Raw genomic sequence first — 20,446 nt, forward strand, 5'->3', positions numbered from 1 at the left:
ATTTTTTGCATAAACCTACTAATTCTTTAGGCGGGACTGGCGATATATTCTCCGACCAATTCAGTTAGATTGATCTCCACACTCTCTGAAAACCATTATGGTTAGTTCCTGGTGAATTCTTCAGGATGGGCCAATGGATACGGTGTTATTTTGAGACAACATTAAGATATTGTTTAAAATTCGTAATCATAACAATTGAATAGATACACGTAATATATGTTCACTTTCGTATTTATATTACCGACTTATTACTGAGAAGTGAAAATATAAAATTCAAAAAGTAAATAATAATTAAAACAAAAATTTAACGTGTAGGAAAATATATACCATTTAGTACGGTACACTATCTAATATTAATAATTGTAGCTGCCGTTTTCAAAAATTACACTTCGATATTTCTATGAAATATCTTGCCACCCGTAATTGTGTTTTCAACCGATTTCAAAAAAGGAGGAGGTTCTCAATTCGATTGTATTTTTTTGTTTGTTACCTCATAACTCCATCTTTTATAAGCCGAGTTGGAAAGTTCTTTTTTCATCTGGAAAGACATACTTTCAAATTAATTAGAAATTTTATTAAAATCGGTTCATTAGTTCAGTTTTTAAAACAAAATAACTTCTTTGCTACGATTGAATTCGGCGTTCATTTATTTTCTGTGGAACAAAATCTTAAATAACCTTACGATAATAAGTTTATTTAGTCAGTTCAATGACATATTTTTACTAGTGGCATAGCTAATGTAGACAGTACTTAACCATCTGAAAGATAACGTAGCAATACCATCTGTAACGTGTTTTGTTTCAGGCATGGTTACATGCGTGACACCGGATGACTTACCCGGTTTCAAATAATAAGGAAATGTCACGCTAACCTTTTGCCTATCAATATACAATAGGTTCAGATTCATATATGTATATGTATATGTAAAGCGGTTATTAATTAAGATATGCACTATTAAACACCTACATTAGGTATCACTAACGTAGTTGACCGGAAATAAAGCATTAGATGGCCGAGTTTATTATTACCTATAGAAGGACGAGATGAAGTAGAGTACATATTTTGTGAGTAATTTGTTTTAAATTGAATGAAGTCTAAAAGTAATTTATTAAGAAAATTGTATAGTACATGTTGAGAAGTAAGCAAATTTGTCCAACAATTTCGATTAAGAATTGTATGGGCACGACGAAGGACAGCGTTATCAATTTGTAGTAGGCAAGACTGTCAATCAATTTCCATTATTGTCCTGTTGGGGAATTGACAGCCTGTTAATTGTATTTCACAGAGAACCGAAAACCGTCAATGTACTTACGTTTTGTTTTTGTTTAATAAAGAAAATTTCCGAGTGAATGACTGAAAAATATTTACTTTTTTGTATAAATATTAGCTGACCCATTTGTTTTCTTCCCACTCGTTTATTTTTTTTTTTTTCTTATCGAAATAAAATCTGTTCTATCTATCAAGTTGAAGCAAACAAAATACATCTATAAAATGTAATTAAAATCGGTTTTGTGGTTTTGGAGATTAATGTGAACGAATATTGTGACACAAGACTTTTTTTAATATTAAATTTATGTATTTATACTTTATTGCACACAAATATTACATTAAATTATTTTGATCAATGATGTACAGCAGGCGAACTTATTTATTGATGTTAATATTTCAATTATATTACATATATTACCATACTATATCATTGAAATTCCAATAATACTATACTTTATAAGTGGTAAAATATATGATAAAACCTGTGCGGGTAGCTACAGGCCAGAGATCTGCACTCTTCATGCTTATATTAAATATTTAATACTAGACCGTAGGGAGAGCCCAGTACATTGCTCGGACTTATCCTTAGAAATATTATAATACAAATATGAAAGAGAGTTTGTTTCTTTGATATCTGATGGCGCTTTAAGGACTCAACCGATCGTCACGTTTGGTATACACATACTTTTTGGGATGGAGAAGAATATCGGTTACTTTTTATCCCAGTAAATTTATATATTCCAGTCACGGGGACAAAGTCGCCAGTTAAGACTATTTTAATTATCAATGTGAAAGCGACTGTTCATATCAATAACAACAAATTTCTTATTGTTTCAAGGATTTAAGTCCTTTTATTGGTTAACCAATTCTCATGAAATTATGCATTATTGTATTTGACATAGAAAAGGACAACCGTTAAATACTTTTTATTCAGGTCAATCATATATGCTTTTGACATTATTCGCGTGATTGGAGCAAATCTTCAATCACGCGAATAGAGTTGGAAGCACATACAAGTAGATACTGTGTATAATGTTCATCCTGATAAAAATTACACTAGAAAATCGTTTTTATGAACGCTTTATAATGTTTGATTTATTAAAAAAATAATAAGAATCTAATTTGTAGTCTAGAAACTGATCTATAAAAATATAATTTACTTTTTTTACACTTTTTATAGCAATTTTGAATTAATTAGATAATGCTCGACTTTCATGAAAATGAGAAATGTGGCTTATAAAAATTGTATCTACTTGCATGAATGTTATTTTTTAAAGAAATATTTATTTTTAGTCCTTTGTATTAATAATATACAATAGATTTTAATTCTTTCTATGAGTAGCGTAATATTAACATTTACTACATTGTTAATTACATGCAGTTAAAAAAATGAATAATATTGTTTTATGTCTCTCATGTTATTCTAAATTAATGACCATTATGTAAAAATATTTTCATCGAATTTAATAGATTCTAATCGGTCTTCTATCGTGACACTATTTTAACCTTTTTATAATATATAGATTTCTAAATCAATGCTAAATCTAGCTGTCGTATATTTTATTAGGTGCGTGACGTACGAAATTACCGGTACAGATATGTAAATACTGCAATGGTTTATTTCTCAAGGCTAAACAAAGAGGTTATGTCGGATGTTTCACAGTACGTTATTCTTAAGTATTATGCGGGTGACTAACCTTCGTCAGGCGGTTTATTCCCAAATGCCAAGTCTTTGAAACCTCTCCAATTGACCGTGTATCTACCGCTGCGACGAACCATCATCTGGTCGGTAATCGCGGCACGGGGGTGCACGCACGAGCGGGCAACACGTTGCTCACTACTGTCGGTGTCTCGGGAGTCGGGCAGCGGGCAGTGGCATTAGCCGGTGGATGCTGGCGTGCGCGAGCCGCGCGGTATCGACGCGTCGCGTCACGCGGCCGTCGCGGCGTCAGCTGAGCTGCACGTCACGGCGCCGCCCGACGTGCCGCGCTTGCGCACTGCCGCCCGCCCTACCGATGCTTTCGCACATAATATTATACTAACACGACACAGCTTCTTTTAGAGATTTGTATTCTACGCGTAGTGAATAGAGGCAATTGCGTTTACTGCTAATGTTTTGTATAGACGATACATTATTTTATTTCATTAGATATACCGTTATCATTTTTAACAAGGAATAGAAAACTGTAGACTTACATAAGTGCACATTGAATGTTAATTAGCCAATGAAGTCAGAATTGTTTTACATCTTTTTCATGCCTAGGATGCTGTAAGAGGTGAATAAGAATGGCAAGAGAATGAAAACTTGGAAGAAAATTTTACAGATTAGTATAGATATGGGTATTATTATTTTATGCTATAGAGTTTTATTTCAAGTTTTCCTGACGCATAAAAAGAAAGCGACGAGCACAGGATACAAAAGTCTTAAGTAAACACTTAAGCAACTAAAGTCATTCTACAACTATGAAAGCCATATAAAATTGTTTAACTATTTAACGCAAGATTTAATTATTAGCCTCTAGTTACTATCATGGGAATCATGTAATATCGTCATAGTCGTAGAATACTGACGGATCTGACGAATACTACATATATAGATCCATCAGTATTCTACGACTATAACGATATGTAGATACATAATGTATACATATATACACGAGTAGGTATACCTACTTTTTAATTAAATCTCTTTCAAAAATTGTCTTTACTTATTCGATTTAATTGATATAAGATAATGGCCTGGCTTAAAAATTTGTAGTGTCATTTCATATTGTATTAAAAGAAAATCGCCTCTAGTAAGAACTAGTGGTAGCTTTATTTTTCACTCAGTCGGGTGAGGCCGTGAGGGTGGGTGACCTATGATTACGTAGCTTGCAGTTTGGGGTCAGGTGAGCAACAGTTTTGCAAATTATGCATTATCAAAGATATTGGAAGTAGTAATGTGTGTAGGTAATGGTATTATTTTTAATTTTTTTTTAACATTAGTTTTATACTACAAGCCATTAGGGAGAGAAGGGCAGTAAAGATTTGTACTGTCTCTGCAGAACAGTTTAGGAAATAAATTATAATATAAAATATACGCATACTGCCCGCTAATAATTAATGCTCCTTTCCACTCAGGGTTTGCTGGAAGAGAACTCTTACAGAGTTAAGCTCGCCTGTTGTACATCTTTATTTATATATATATATATATATATATATATATATATATATATATATATATATATATATTATATGTTGTAATTTTTTCTGTGTACAATAAAGAATGTAGAATAAAGAATAAAGAATAAAATTATTATTACTAATTGCCATCTGCTTGCTAGTGGCAATATTTATTAGAGGACAGTGCATCTAACCTATTATAATTAACCTATTATTCTAACCAATTATTATATCTGAGCTATGAGGTAGCAATCGTATTATATAATACCATTATTTTTGATAATAATTAACCAATTGCTCACGAAGTTATCACGCGATGTTTGTTAAATATGTAATCAAAATGATCGTACCGTTACGTTTGTTTTTTCTGTTAAGTCGAAAGTAGAAAGAAGTGTTTAGATGTGAACATAAATTTAGTATACTGTACTGGGGTGAAGGATAAAATAATAACTACAATGTCTATCTAGAACCATCAGTCCTGAAGGGTGGCAACACATGATAAGTGGCACAGCAGGACAATTTATTCTGTAATACCCGTGTTAGAAAGGCAATGGTTATTACTTTCCATCAGGTGGAAAGTGTTTGTTATTTTCAGTAAGTAAAGGTAAATTGAAGTTCAGTTTAGGAGGGAAATTGGCACGTATTTTTGAGAATTTATTAAATTTATTATGAAAGTAGATAGTATATAAGGATACAGGTTCTATTGGTATATTCCATAGATGTGAAAATTATTTACAGCGAATCTTATAAGGGAAATGACGTGAAGATAGACATCTATAAGGTAGAATCGAAGACCTTAGTTTTAGAGTGTCCATGTTATAGAATCATCAACATATTATATCAATCCTTAATTGTCCACTGCTCCCCACATAAGTCTCCCCCTTGTTTTGCCCGTAGTTGCCACGCTTGGCAGGCGGATTGGCAACCGTAGTTAGGCTTTGGAGACGTTTTAATAGGGACGTTGTTGCCCATTCCTCGCCCTCCCTTAGTAACCTCTTACGATACCCACGGGAAAGGGGTCGGCCTCTATTCTATGCCGGGTTTGATGTTATTTGTTTGTATGGGAAGTTCGAATTTTTTGTTATTTCTAATGTTTCTTTGGGAAAAATATTTAGTTTCACAGAATAATTCTCTAAATGGATGCTAATGATTTTGAATTCATTCTGTATGCGACCAGTATTAGAGATAATATTCTATTTTTATAATCCGTAACCTACTTATATTTAATCATTTATATCGTAAGACGAGATGTTAAAGACATATGTATGAAAACGTTGGTAATCAAATTGCGAGCAACATCGAATATTACGATGTGACTATAAAAGTTATGCGCGGCCCGTATTTCAATACATTTCAATTACATAAGTATTTTGTTTTTAGGTCATAGTAACAAAATGTAATAAATAGAACGAAATAATAAAAATAATGACACTAGACAAATACGCTTTAGTCGCACTACACCTTAGATTCTGTAAATAGAGCATCGAGTCTCAAAAACGGGTCAACTTTTTGTCAGTTATATTTTAAATTAGCTGTCTCGCTTTTTGTCAGTATTCTATAAACTTACGCATAAAATGTATCTTGACATATTATTTAGTAAATAAATGAGTATTTACATATTAAAAAGATGCAGTATTAATAAGACAAAATAAATATAGAAGTTATAAAGTAATCACATATGACTATTTATCACGCGAAATTATATGAAAATGTTGACCCGTTTTTTCTCGTAGCATTTCTGCGGAGACATTATCTATATAATCTAAGTACCACAGTTATAAATCTTATTATTATTAGAGAAAATACAGACATAATTGTTAATCTTGTAAATATTCTTGAGAAACATTAATTTTCGTAGGCATTTATAATTTGCAATTTTAACAAAAATAATATAATGATAACCTCATTTATCTCTGTATACGAAAAATTATATATAAAATGTCAACACATATTATAGTTTTCTTAGAACACGTGATATTACTATTTGGTCTATAAACAATACGTCACAGGAAGGTCAAAGAGTTGCCTATTCAAGATACGAGTCTACTGTCTCCACCAAACCATTGATTGTCGCTAATTAAAGAAATTACATATCATTATTATAAAACACAATATATCGATTGTCATTATAGTTAACAATAAGTGCTACATAGTTACACCAATTGCTTGGTTCTCGAGCTAGGATGTCCTGTCTTATCAGGACACGAAAATTAAAAGGCGCAACCCAGTACACTCAGAGCTGAGCCAATTCAGAAAAGTTCGTTTCCTGAATTGGTTCGATTGAGCAACGATCCCGGGAGCTCATTTACCTATGTGTATCAGTGTCAGCGTCAAAAATACCGTAATAGATTATAATAGATCGTTTTAAATTTTATTATAATTTATCAAATTAATATAATCTAGACATTTTATTATATTTATTTCTGACATTGTGAATTATATTTAACGGTAGGGTTTCATTTTGAGTTTATTTATTTACTTGGACGACATTTGCGAGATATCTACCGGGGATGAAATTTAGATTATACATATGTTGGATTTTTACCCCGCCTTGTTACTATCTGCAATTTATACGTATAATTAGCATTATATGGTATTAATAATATGTATTTATTACTGTCATAAAAAACAAACTATAAACATTTTTATAAGCTATACAGTCAGACTGTCTTCAAAGTTCAAATCAAAATAGGTAACAATAAGGTCTCCACAACGAGAACCTTAAGTTTCACTGATAAGGATGTTATAGTTCCTATTATTAGATAAACAACAATTGATATACATTCTGTTGCGGTTGGTCGCGTGCTCGACTCTTGATAACACATAGGTCACAGGGTACTCGTATAAGATGGAGCTCCGGCTTCTACTATCACAGTCTGCCTAGGTTTGGCTTAATGCGCCGACGCAGTTTTTTACACACCCTCAAAATTAAGTGAATTTCTAAGTCAAAAATGCCGTGGACGAGTGCTAACAGGTATGATAGGGAGAAATTTTGACATGTATGTTTTGAAGTTGACAGTCATTAAGATTTTTGATTAACAATAACATAAAAAATTGTTACAGAATCTATGCCAAGCCTTCTAATTCTAGTTCCGGAGAGGGATCTATCGGAACTAACAATGCCCGTGTCGCTCTCACTGCTGCCGCTGACAGTGGAGGTCGGTTTGAACTAAGTGACCATGGCTACGGAAAGGATTCAGTGAAGCTTCTCCATGTCCACCGCGACGGAAATTTTCACACTATTCGCGAGTTTGAAGTATCCACCGAATTGAAACTTACATCTGAGACCGCTTATGTCTTGGGCGACAACAAAGAAGTTGTCGCAACAGACTCACAGAAGAATACTGTGTATTTGTTAGCTAAAAAGCACGGAGTGAAAACGCCAGAAGAATTTGGTGCACTGGTTGTGAACCACTTTTTGTATATGTATAAACAAGTGGTCGAAGCAAAGTGTCGCGTTGTTGAATACCCATGGGAGAGGTTGCAAGCAGAAACACCACACAATCACGCTTTTTTATTCTCGCCCACAGCTACCCGGTGGGCTGAAATATCACAAAAACGACATGGTAAGTGGCAAACGGGCTTGTAAAATATTTATATAGGATATAATACAAATCGACTTAAAAATTTTTAATATTAACTCATTAGTTTCCTCAACATGGCTCATGTGGATCTAGAAGCTTGAAATTTGCGCAAATTTTTCATAAATACAGGATGAAATTATAATTATTCACACCCTTTTCAGAGAGTATTGAACCAGTGATACTGAGTAATATAAGAAATACATTTCATAAAACATAAAACTTCAAGCTTTTTTCTACCATGAGATTAGCAGCTGCTAAGTTAAAACTTGATAAATTTCGGTGGCACACGGCCTGTAAATATCAAACTATTTTTTTTCCAAGTTTTTGTATTTGTATTGTGCAGAAGCGGTAGTAGTGAAATCTGGCTTGAGTGGTCTACGTGTTCTAAAAACTACACAGTCTGCTTTTGTAGATTTTGTTCAAGACGAATACACTACTCTTAGTGATGCAGCAGAAAGAATATTCAGGTAAGTTTATTAGAAAAAATCCGCATTTCATTAATAGAATAATAACAACCTTATTACATGATTAATATTTTAGTGTGCTATAAAATTAAATGATCATTCAGAAATATTTCATAAATCTTAAAACTTGATTAAAACGCTTGAATGATACAATATCGATTTTGAAAATCAATCCTTATGTTTTTATTTAACATTAATAAAATATATATTTTATGACTTGTCCGTCTCGGTATCGGAAGGAATTTAGTAATTTATCCGTAATAATGTAAGTTTTGGGTAAAAAAGTAATAATAAACAAAGATAAGTAGCTAGGTACCTGTGTACCGGTACCGGTGTTTACCTAGCTTTCTGATATTTGTATCTTTAAGTAGGTATATCAATTTATTTTAAATATTATCACGCGTATTACGTATAATAATGTATTGAAATTGCTGCATATTATATATATGCTATTGTACTAAGTAGACTACTTTTACTATTCCTAACTGCAATTAAGTGTAAGGTACTTGAAGCGAAAGAGATTTGTTTGAATCGAAGTCTTTGGCGTTCCATTGTTTCTGCCTACCCTAATGGGAGACAGGCGTGACATATATGTATGTATGTATGTATGTACTTGAAATAATTTCAGTGTTGTGACATTGAAATAAAGTTACTTTAAAAAAGGCATCATTAAATAATAATAATTAATATTATTTAATTATACTAGATTTTGTTTATTTCTATTATAGTACGGTGGTTGAAGCGGAATGGATCTACGATAATATGCGTACAGCTGATTTTGACAATGCCTGGCTCACCGTGAAAGACGCCATATTGGATAAATTTGCCGGCCCGCCAGATGTTGGAATTTATTCGCCATCTGTGCAACACACTTTGTATCAAGCTGAGAAGTGTGTATTAGAAAAAGTTGCCGAGGTAAATATCACCGTGTTTCTTTGGCATGAAATTTAAATTTGTTTATTTATTTCACCGTTCATCTTTACCGTGAGGTAATAAGATAGTAACGTAGAATCTTTTGTAACTGTGTACAAATATAATTTATTATATCTGCTAAGAATTCAAGTAGGTACTTACCTTATTTATGTATTTGTCCGTGAAATGAATAGGGTGAATAACATATTATTGTATATCTTAATCAATACGTTTATATATATTATTTATTTATATATAAATAAATAAAATATTAATTTGATATTCTAGTGAAATCTTTCTTTCAAGGACCATAACAATATAATAAACTAAATTTCTATAGATTGAAGACAAAATTATTATAAATTTAATTCATGATGATCCATAAAACAGTAATTTCGTGAATCTATCAATATTAGGTTTAGAGAAATGGCCCTTCAGAATCGACCCCATTGCTTAACACTTCTCATAACATGACTCCGTTACATTCAGATACATTTTTTCTCCATGCCAAAATTACAATTATGTATATATTATACTAAATACTGCCATTATATAAAGTTTTAGACACCGCGTCCACAAAAATTTATGACTTTATGACAACACAGATATTTTAGGGTTGTCGCAACATTTTTGTTTTCCTATTCGACATCATCGAGTGCACATGCATCGATTATATAATTAAAGAAGGACAATTTAAATTATAATTGATTATATTTTAACTTATCACGTGGCAAATTAAATTATATTTTAGTAAATATTGATTAAATATAGGTTCCGTATAATATCTATTCATGTCATTGTCATATACGAAATATACGCTTAAGGTTATCAAAAAGAATATAATAACTTATATTTTGATAACCTTATACGCATTTTCATCTCGATGAAACCAATTATTTTAAGGTCATGCTATGTAGAAATTAAACAATCGCTGCATTGAATAATAAACACAATATACTTGGTTTCTGGTGTACAATTGGGTGAATTTTGTGTGAAACTAGAAACAAAAATGGTATTAATCCAGTATCACCAGTATCTGTCATCATTTCAATAACTTGGGATCTGTGTATTTTCTTCTTTCTTTCTTTTATTCATTTCTATTTGCAATTATTTAAGCATTCACTCCTATTATAGCTATATCATCTTTGACACGGTCCATTAATCTCTTTTAGTTTTTGATAATTTAACAATATGTATTGAAGTGAAATCATTGGCTAATAATAGTTACTTAACATAACATAAAGTACTTTTGATGTTTGAAATATTCGCATAAATTAAGCAGTGAATATCTTGTTTTATTCGATAAAATATTATTTCAATCATGGGTCAAAAATTAGGCCTGTTCCACTTTATCATTGTTTGTTATAAAATGTTTAATTAATTCTTTAATGTAATCTTGTTTGATAATGGAATATTTTAAAATAAGAATTATTTGAATTTTTTTAAATATATGTGAAAATAGTATTATAATTATTTACATGTTGATTTTAGTTCATACTTAGCTACATCATACCTGCGTTTCGCAAGTGTATGATATTCCATCTGGCCAGAAATCTATTTATATTTATTTATACTACAATAAAGATATTTATATGTTGTATTTAACATATGTATATACGTGTGTGTATGAGTGTGTGTATATATATATATATATATATATATATATATATATATATATATATATATATATATATATATATATATATATATATATATAGATTTATTATTTATGTAAATATTTATTTTAATTTCTGTTTAGCACTATTACTGCCCACTCACTACTTCCTGTGCCACTGTGTTAGGTTGACTGGAAGAGATCTCTTTTAGAGATAAGTTCGCCTTTGCTAACATTGTTATTAACTTATTGTTATTACTGTATGTTTTAGTGCAATAAAGAATATATAAAGTTTGATTGCCATATTGTTGGTACAAAAAAAAAAATATATATAAATAGATTTCTTTAATTCAAAAGTTATAGCCAGTAAAAACTTGAGGATTGTATGGCAACGTAAATAGCGTGGCATGCTATAGGCGGCGTACTTATTCTATAACGGTGATTAAGTTATGCTTCATTTATATAGTCAATACTTCCATTAGAAAGGTACGCTATTCAACATATTTGTCAACCTCAATGATATAAAATTGTATATCTATTTACAATCTTCTTGATGTTTATAATCTTTTCAGATTTCATGGATCAAGATGACAATGCCGAACAAACATTACTTGAACATTGACGTCTCAAAATTCCCCGCAAACATAACGAAAGGGGATCCCCGTCATCATATCTACCAACCAATAGACAAGCCCGCAGGTCTTATCTATGCGCAGCTACGGCGTAGACCTAAAAGTCGTTTGTGACGTAACGTCTCATAGCCAGTTCTATGAGGAAGTTATAGACGTAGGCTTATTCACAGAGGTACCTATAATTCTACGATAACTTTATGAGACAGTTTTGAATATTTGAAGATTTTTTCACGGTTACCTCAATTGTTTTATATCGTATTGTTGAATTCAATAGTAATGTAATATTTAGGTATAAATGTTTAAGACTTTTTAAATTGGGTTATAAATAATATTTGTATATAGTAAACACAGTCTGGAGAATAAAAAAAATTAAAATTAATAATGTATACGTATCGTGATAGTTCAAAAATTCGAATAATTATTATAAAGATTGTTTATATAGAGCATCATAGCAATACACTGTATATTAGTACATATTTAATTTTGTGTACAGTCGTATCTGTTAATGAATAGCATATGTATACTTTTATTTATGATTGAATACTGTAAGAAATATTTCAGCTGTTTATCTACAATTAGGTATAATTATATGCGGTTACAGTTTACCACTGTCTTTCTTGTTTTGATGTTGTCAAGGAACTTAATTGGCTGTGATTCGTTTTTAAGGGTGAGATGTAACATTGTAATAACTCCTTAATTTTCAGAAATTGAAAAAAATAATAAAGAATATCAGAGTCTGACGTCCGTCCACAAAATGCCCTGTGATTCAGTGACAGAGTTTATTTTCTAATGTACGATAATGTAATGGTAATTCCGTCTGCGTTATCGGTATAAGCAACCACACCAATGCAGGACGGTGGGTGAGGATGAAAGCAGGTTAGTTGGCGCATAACAACTAATTCGCAAAGATTTAACAACAATGGTTGCAAGGACGAATCGACCTGATAAGGACCTGACAAGTCGACCTGACAAGTCGCTAACAATGAGATTCTAGCAATCCTCTTTACTAATAATCACTTTCCCTCCCTCTGAAACAGAGTTACACTGCATATTATAGTAATGCCAATCTTGCTTTCTGTTTCAATGTTTATAGGTAATAGTTAAGTACAACTTTCCATTAGTAAAGTAGTCAGCTTCTATCAAGTTCCTTCAAATTTCGTAACATACTTATTTTCTTAGGGTTACATTTCAAACTAGTAAAAAATTTATTTTGTCGACTGTCAGGCCGTCCGCTTATTTTAATCCGTATCTACGTAATTCTAATCTAATACGTAATCTTGATCTTTTATATGCAATATTAATCTTTATACTATGTTATGAACTGTCTTGTATTGTCACTTATTTTAATAATTAATTTTTAATAGCAAAATAAATTCCAATAATAATAAGATTTTTTATTTAATAAAAATTCTCAAAAAAAAAATAGCAAACATATAATTGGTACAAAATTACAGTCTCGCTTACTTTCACTACATTTTATACGTTTTACAGTCTTTTCAAATACTGATAGATAAAGATATTTATCTACATACATGAGCATATTCTCAAATTTAAACAAATAAGATTATCACATATATGTTCTAATTATTCATTAATAAATATTTAATAATTAAAAAAAACATTACAAACGCTTGGTGCCAATAATCTTGTCAGCTAACGCATAGAGTTCTTCAACAGTCCGAAAAATAAAATTAATAATGTTTGTTAAATATATTAATTCTTTTCAGCACAATGGGATTTAATTTGGAAACAATAAAACTAGCATTAAAGTGAAGTAAATTCACAATTAGCGGAGACATCACGTAGAGTACATACGAAAAATTAATGTCGAAGTTAGAACCACCTTTTTGAAGACGATTAAAAATTGAGAGAAAACAAATAATTTGTGGTTATTTGATTAGAATTATTTTGTTTAATTCCGCCATTATGAGTATGTGTGCAACTGCCAACATTAGAAGATTGACCACCATTATTACTAATAGGTACGTCATTATCAACATCTCAGCCATTACCAGTCTGTTGAAAACTTTACTGCTAACATACACCGCTTGACAGGTGAGTTGGCAACCATAGTCAGTCTTTGGTGATGTTTAAAGAGGGACATTGCTACCCATCCCTTGGCTATTAAGCTCCCTTACACGTCTCTTACGACACCCACGGGGAAGGAAGGGGTGGTCCGTTTTCTGCTAGGACCATACGGCAAAATAGGTATATACATACATTATAATGGTACAAACTAATGGTAGTGGAATTAAACAAAATAATTGTAATCAAATAACCAGTGATATAAACTTCTGGAAGATAACACTTAATTCAGTGATCTTAAAATAATAACAAAAATTTTTCTTAAGCTTCAAATATTATTTCATATTTTTTTACACATTGTACACTCGATAGGACCAGGCAATTTTTTTCAAATTGAATTTCATTAAAAGAAAACAAAGCATTTTTATCTGTAAAAATGTTTTGAAGCTTAGACTCAATTAACTCTATAAATAAGTATTTTCAATAAAACATAATCACATCACCGAAAAGAGCAGATTCAAATAATGATTTTATGTTTTTTTTTTACCTGATTTCCGACAATCGTGAGCGAGTTGAACAGTGTGTTTATGAGTGGATAAATGCGTCATCGAGAATGCGCCACAGGACCCACAGAATGGCTTATATATTTAAAAACATGCCCTTTTGTGAAGTGATTTCATTTCATATATTGATTTACAGAAAAGAATCGTCTTCAATACGACGAGATATTCCCTAGATACTATAAAGTAAACCAAAATCTATATAGAATATAAATTCTATATAGATTTTGGTTCGCAACAAACAGTTTTTGCTTCACAAAAAAAAGATAGCTTCAATCATTACATAATTAAAATACTAATACAGGAATAAACCTCAAATAAAATCGATCTCAAAAGAATTGTGAAAATCGGTTCGGAATTGGTGTAATCGCGTAACGCTGTCACAAAAAAAAATAGTATACCTAAATATGAGTACATTATTATAAGTATATTTATAATATATAATATACTGTTGTATGTAATGCCGTTATTTAATGTGCAAAATTATCTACATATATAATCATTTTCTACATTAATTGTAAGAAAAATAAGAATAATCGTTGTTGTTTTAGCGATATCAAAAATTTGGCAGCAATGTAAACATGATATATGAGGTGTAAAAGGCATAGGTCCATAGATTATTCAGAGCATGGCACGAGCACATTTGTTTACAGAGGTCAGATAAAACTAGATATAATCCTGTATGAAGCGGTTTAACTGCGAGTAATGTTCGTGAAAACAAAAGTGTTATAGCATATTCAACTTTGTTACTTCACAATGAAATCGAGAATGAAGACTCAAGACGCATTCATCAGTAATTAATGGATGAGTTTTGAATCTGATACAGTATAATCTTTTTTGTATTATTTGTATATGGACTTTGGTATAATTTAAAATCGTATGGAAAACTTATTTCGACTCACCGTAAGACTTTTATTCTTCTACTGCTTCATTTTCAGCTTCTTCATCCATAGACTAAAAATAATAAACCGAATAAAATATTACATATATTAATGATGTTCGCGGATGACAGATACGAACGTTTTATATTTATATTCTATTTATTTTGGAATACATATTTAATTTTTATTTTACACTAGTTATTTCATGTGGCATTACCCACGTGATTTACGAGTATTTATATAAAATATCCTAGATGCTAATTTAAGATGTAAGTTCCTCATGTATTAAACTTCACTCAAATTTCTTAGTCAGTTTTTGCATTAAAGAGTAATAAATACCCATCCAGTTATCCATCCTTACAAATTTTTGCATATATAATATTTATAGGATTTATTAAAAATACTGTTTTTATTTTAATTACAATTAGGAATATGATATACATATATAATTTAGAGTCCTCAGAAATGGTAACACATGGGGGGTATCATAGGTGAAACAGTATACTCTGTTATGATCATGTCTATAGGCGACAGTTACCACTTTCCACCAGTCACCACCGTCAGATTCTATTCTAAGTTGCATAAAAAAAAACTTTTAGCAGCAGTATTTTCAAACCGAAATGACATCGTAACATTTAAGAAAAGATCATATTCTTTTTTAAAAAGCCGGCAGCACACTTGCGACGGTAGGTCTTCAGGTTAGCCCGTTAGCCCCCTGTGTTACAAAAAGAAAATAACAGTTACAAAAAATATAATATTGATACCTGATCAGTGTTTTGTGATGCTAATACAATTTTGTGATGCAATTTTATAAATCTTATGTTGTTTTATATATTATCTATTCTTATGTACATGTTGTGTGTGATTAGTAACAAACAAATAAACGATATATCTATCTATCTATCTATCTAATGCGTCAGCTCGTTTCTTGGATGCTTTGGCGACTTCACGGGTTACCATCCGCCAAAACACGAAGACGGGGTGGTGGTATAGTTCAGGCGGGCATTCCTTCAGAGGTGTTTTCCCAACTAGGATGAGACGTTTCAACCTTTCCATTTCATCTAGCTGTCGACGAATGGACATTTGATTTTAATTTTAATTTTATTAGGAGACTTTGTTGTAGTCTGCGTAGGTAGCTCATACCTAGTTGTGTCTGCGCCGTGAATTATCTGTGTTTGTATAATTGTGTGTTTTTGTTTGAAGGGATACAGCCGTAAACTTTATGTTTCAGAAGCACAATGCCTTAGTCCTTAAAAGGATATGGGAATATAGCTATATATTTCGAAGACATGCCCTAGTTCTCAGGAAAGGCAACGCATAAGGGCTATCTGTTGTAAATAGCAGGATGCAGTAATAAAACATATATGTATTTGAGATATAAAATAATAAGTTTAGTGAAAAAAAAATACGAGACATGTCTTATAAACATCTGACACAGAAACAAACTTAAAAATAATATATTGTTCTAAAAAACCTCAGTGTCAACAGCCAGTATTAAAACTTCAACTCGCCCTCTTAATCCTGGATGTTGACCAGCAACTGTTTGACCGCTGACTGATTGCCGCAATATTATACGATAGCGTTAATATGCCCCGTCAGCTCGGAGAGTAAGACACGGACGTACACCGCTTCTCTTACCGCCTCCAATAATATTATATACTCCGCCTCGGTAAACGAAGCCTTTTTCACCACTAAACAATTACGCGATATGAAATTATTCATCAGATCACGACGTTCAGTCACATAATTTGTGGCTCCTGAGTTAATTTGCAACGAACTTTCTGTATCCTCACTAGCAGCGTATATCGACAAAACACAGTTTCCAGAAAAACTCTTTTCACTGCGACAATCTTTTTTAAGATGCCTTTTTTGTCTACACTTCCAGCACCACGGTTCCTTCTTATGATAAGAAGTCTGCTTCGCATTCTTTAACTCATCTTTGTCTCTTTACGCGTCACTCGTTCCGGATGTACTCGAAGCTGAAGTGCTTTTCTTTCAAGAAAACAAGCACTCATTCGATTCACCACGAGTTGTCCAACGCTTTTCTTGTAATAATTTAGTCCTCACTAAACCAACTAATATTACAATTCCCGAGTGCTCACGTGCCATGGTCATGGATTCGTACTCCAACGGTAAACCTTGCAGCATAATTGCTCAAAGAAACTCATCATCGATAGTTTTATTCGTACTTGCTAACTGTAGAACATACAACAAAACTTGATCGACACACGCCTCCATATCAACAAAGTCCTCCAGTTCGATTGAACAAAGACTACGTAACGTCTTCAATCTCATACCAAGACCTTTGTCATCATATGCACCTTCCAGAGCATTCCAAACTTGATTTGCAGTTTTAGCTCTCATGAGATGAGAAAAAAAAACTTTTTCAACACAAATCAATGATTTTTCCTTGTCGTCCAGTCGTTTTCTTATTTTAGGTTACAAGCTATCATTTGCACTATATCCACAAATACATTTTCATATATTTTCAAAAGTAAAAGCAAAACAAATTTTCAATCTACATTGTTCACCCATCCTTTAAATTTTTCAAAGGAGATCGGTGAATTACTCTTGTTAAATATTATGAAAATTTTCTACTTACAGAGCTGGGCCCATAACCTGTTGTAAATAGCAGGATGCAGTAATAAAACATATATGTATTTGAGATATAAAATAATAAGTTTAGTGAAAAAAAAAAATACGAGACATGTCTTATAAAAACCTGACACAGAAACAAACATAAAAATAATATATTGTTCTAAAAAAACCTCAGTGTCAACAGCCAGTATTAAAACTTCAACACTATCATGAGTATGAGAGTATACCCTGTGATGTCCATGGTACTGTCTATATTTTTAGACGACAGTCACCACTTCCTGTCAGGTAGGCTGTTAGATTGTCTACCAGTCCAAGTTATTTAAAAAGAATAACGCAGAGTGCTATTTAGTCAAGATTATTTCGATCATTTGACTAACAAATTATTAAAATGAAAATGCAACTCGTACTTACTTATTTATTAATATTACGATCATTAGTAATAATCAATGCTAATATTATAAATGTGTGAAATAGAGTCTGGTTGTTTGTTACATCTGAACAGCTTAATGACTCGAGCAATACAATATAATGTATCTACACATATAGTAGTGTATATGCATATATATGTATACCCACTACTTTTTTATCTGGGTATATCAATATATTCCGATCATGTAGACGAAGTCGTTAGACAAAAAAAAATTGTATTTAATGTATATCACTGTTATTAATTAATCTGCCGTGTGGTTTCGGCATAGGATAGGCCACCCCTACCTATTCCGTGGGTATCGTAAGAGTCGAATAAGGGAGGGCGAGGGATGGGTAGCATAGCATAGCAGCATCCCTCTTTTAAAACATCTCTAAAAGCCTAACTGCGTTGCCAATCTGCCAGCAAAACGTGGCAACTATTTTATATTATAACTGATAAAAAACATCTCTTATGGGGAAGGCTTATGGTTAGCAGTGGACAGTTAACGGCTGAAATAATAATAATAAAAATGTTATTAATAATTGCTCATTAATTTTGTTACTCATTATTTTTTGTTAGGTAATTTAGTGCTGGATACATAATCATAATAAACATATTGTTAAATTAAACAACGACATAATAATATGTATATAGGTCATATAATTGCTAATTATGGAAAAGATAATATTAATAACCTAAAGAACAAAGTTCCATCTTTGTGTATTTGTATTGCTTTGTCTCACACTTCGTTTGTATGTAACACCTTAAAGACCTGCGCAGACGATGTACAATATATGTATGTATGATTTTGTGTAGTACATGCATAAGCACAGCACATGCCATTTGCTTTGTAACATGCAATTTTAGTGGTTTTATTATGACTAATTGTAAATATTATAGCTCTCTAGTCATATTTGGTTTTTAGATTTCAGTTACATATATTTTAGAATTGTTTTTAGATTTCCTATTTGCGGAATACTTACAACTCTGGCGGATATTCTTTTGTTGAGGTTCTCCTCATTGATCGCCCGGATCCTCTCCTCCACATCGGTCATGTAGCTCTTGCCCTTGAGCCGCACCAAGTTGGATCCCATGTGCTTCTCGAGGCGGGCCTGGACATGCGGGTGCGCATAGCTGCCCAGAAAGATACCAATGAGCTAAACTATCTCTATATCTAGTTTTATATTATAGGTATAGATAGGTACTTTAAGCGAGATAGTGTATAAAAAGATTGATCTTAAAAGTATTTTTAGACTTTATTAAACAACAAAACTTTATAGAACTTTAAAGAACCAAAGCAACCTGAACTTAATCAAAGAATAATATGTATTTTATATGTTAACTTAGGTTTACATTAAAATAGAAAATCTTAAGAAAATTTCATTATTATCTTCGGAATCAATATGCAACAAAAAAAAAGACGTACAAGACATGTATATAAAGTAAGGATAGAGTCCTAATTGTCATGTGGTTTTCTCTAGGACTTGATTGAAAGATTATCTATACAGTTAAACTATTATGTAATTCATTTAGTTAAGGTGACCAATTATACTCATTTACTGAGTTTTTTACTCTTTTTTCGCAAACTGTACTCTTTTCAAACCCTGTACTCTGAAAGTACTTATTAGTAAAATTTTATATTCTGTTTGTATTTTTAAAACATTTTTTTAGATTATTTTATTTCAATTTTTATAATTAAATATTTAAAATTATTTTGACAGTGATTTGAATTTCATTAGAATTTCAGTAGAACATATCCCACATGAAAATTTAAAAGTTTTAATAAAAATTTCCTTATGTAATCCAGGCACTAATGCTGCTGTTGAAACGGTATTTTTTACTAGAGAATGATTATTGGAGCAGTGAGTAGTCACAACTTTCTGTAAAACCATTATCTGCCGTCTTAACAGTCAAATTTAATATACAAAATGAAAGCTGTTCGGATGTGGCTACATTATTAGACGAACATCCTCATTTAGCAAAAAAAAAAAATGCACTCCGAAGAAAAATATGTTTTTAAAAGAAAATAAAGTTTTTATCGTTTTTTCTTCTTTTTTTTTTACTTATTAAATACTTGTAAAGTGTTTACTCTTTTTGAACAAAAAATAGATGGTCACCTTAATTTTTCCCAGTTTTGGGTGTAACAGAATCTTGATACTTCATTGAGAAAAAAAAAACATTACCAACAAAACTTTGTGATAATTTATGATTACACTCGTACTGCAAGTGAGGGCTTCAAATCATATGATCTATTGTGTGTGTCCATTATGTGATATTTTTGATAAAATTGATAATAAATAACATTTTTATTATTTCATTATTTTAAAGATAGGTA

The 20,446-nt window shown here is 31.5% G+C and overlaps 3 protein-coding genes across 3 annotated transcripts in view; 1 reads left to right on the top strand and 2 right to left on the bottom strand.

The window, feature by feature from the left end:
- LOC113517078 (protein PALS2) overlaps positions 1 to 3,223 on the bottom strand; it is a 23,507-nt gene extending 20,284 nt beyond the window's left edge. The window contains exon 1 of the mRNA XM_026901622.3: positions 2,967 to 3,223. Coding sequence (XP_026757423.2) covers positions 2,967 to 3,051 — 85 coding nt within the window. The 5' untranslated portion in view covers positions 3,052 to 3,223. The remainder of the gene's footprint in view (positions 1 to 2,966) is intronic.
- Positions 3,224 to 7,268: 4,045 nt separating this feature from the next.
- On the top strand, positions 7,269 to 12,422 carry LOC113516904 (uricase). The gene is made up of 5 exons (XM_052901938.1): positions 7,269 to 7,405; positions 7,495 to 7,997; positions 8,359 to 8,482; positions 9,208 to 9,394; positions 11,579 to 12,422. The coding sequence occupies exons 1-5, from the start codon at positions 7,383 to 7,385 to the stop codon at positions 11,750 to 11,752; spliced, it is 1,011 nt and encodes a 336-aa protein (XP_052757898.1). The 5' UTR covers positions 7,269 to 7,382; the 3' UTR covers positions 11,753 to 12,422.
- A 3,566-nt stretch (positions 12,423 to 15,988) lies between these two features.
- On the bottom strand, positions 15,989 to 20,377 carry LOC128202247 (uncharacterized). Its single transcript, XM_052901851.1, has 3 exons — positions 20,325 to 20,377; positions 19,095 to 19,245; positions 15,989 to 16,169 (listed from the first exon to the last, which is right to left on the bottom strand). The coding sequence occupies exons 1-3, from the start codon at positions 20,375 to 20,377 to the stop codon at positions 16,005 to 16,007; spliced, it is 369 nt and encodes a 122-aa protein (XP_052757811.1). The 3' UTR covers positions 15,989 to 16,004.
- Positions 20,378 to 20,446: the final 69 nt, after the last annotated feature.

Source organism: Galleria mellonella, unplaced genomic scaffold (assembly GCF_026898425.1).
Source record: "Galleria mellonella isolate WM207_F2 unplaced genomic scaffold, CSIRO_AGI_GalMel_v1 utg83, whole genome shotgun sequence".
Taxonomy (NCBI): domain Eukaryota; kingdom Metazoa; phylum Arthropoda; class Insecta; order Lepidoptera; family Pyralidae; genus Galleria; species Galleria mellonella.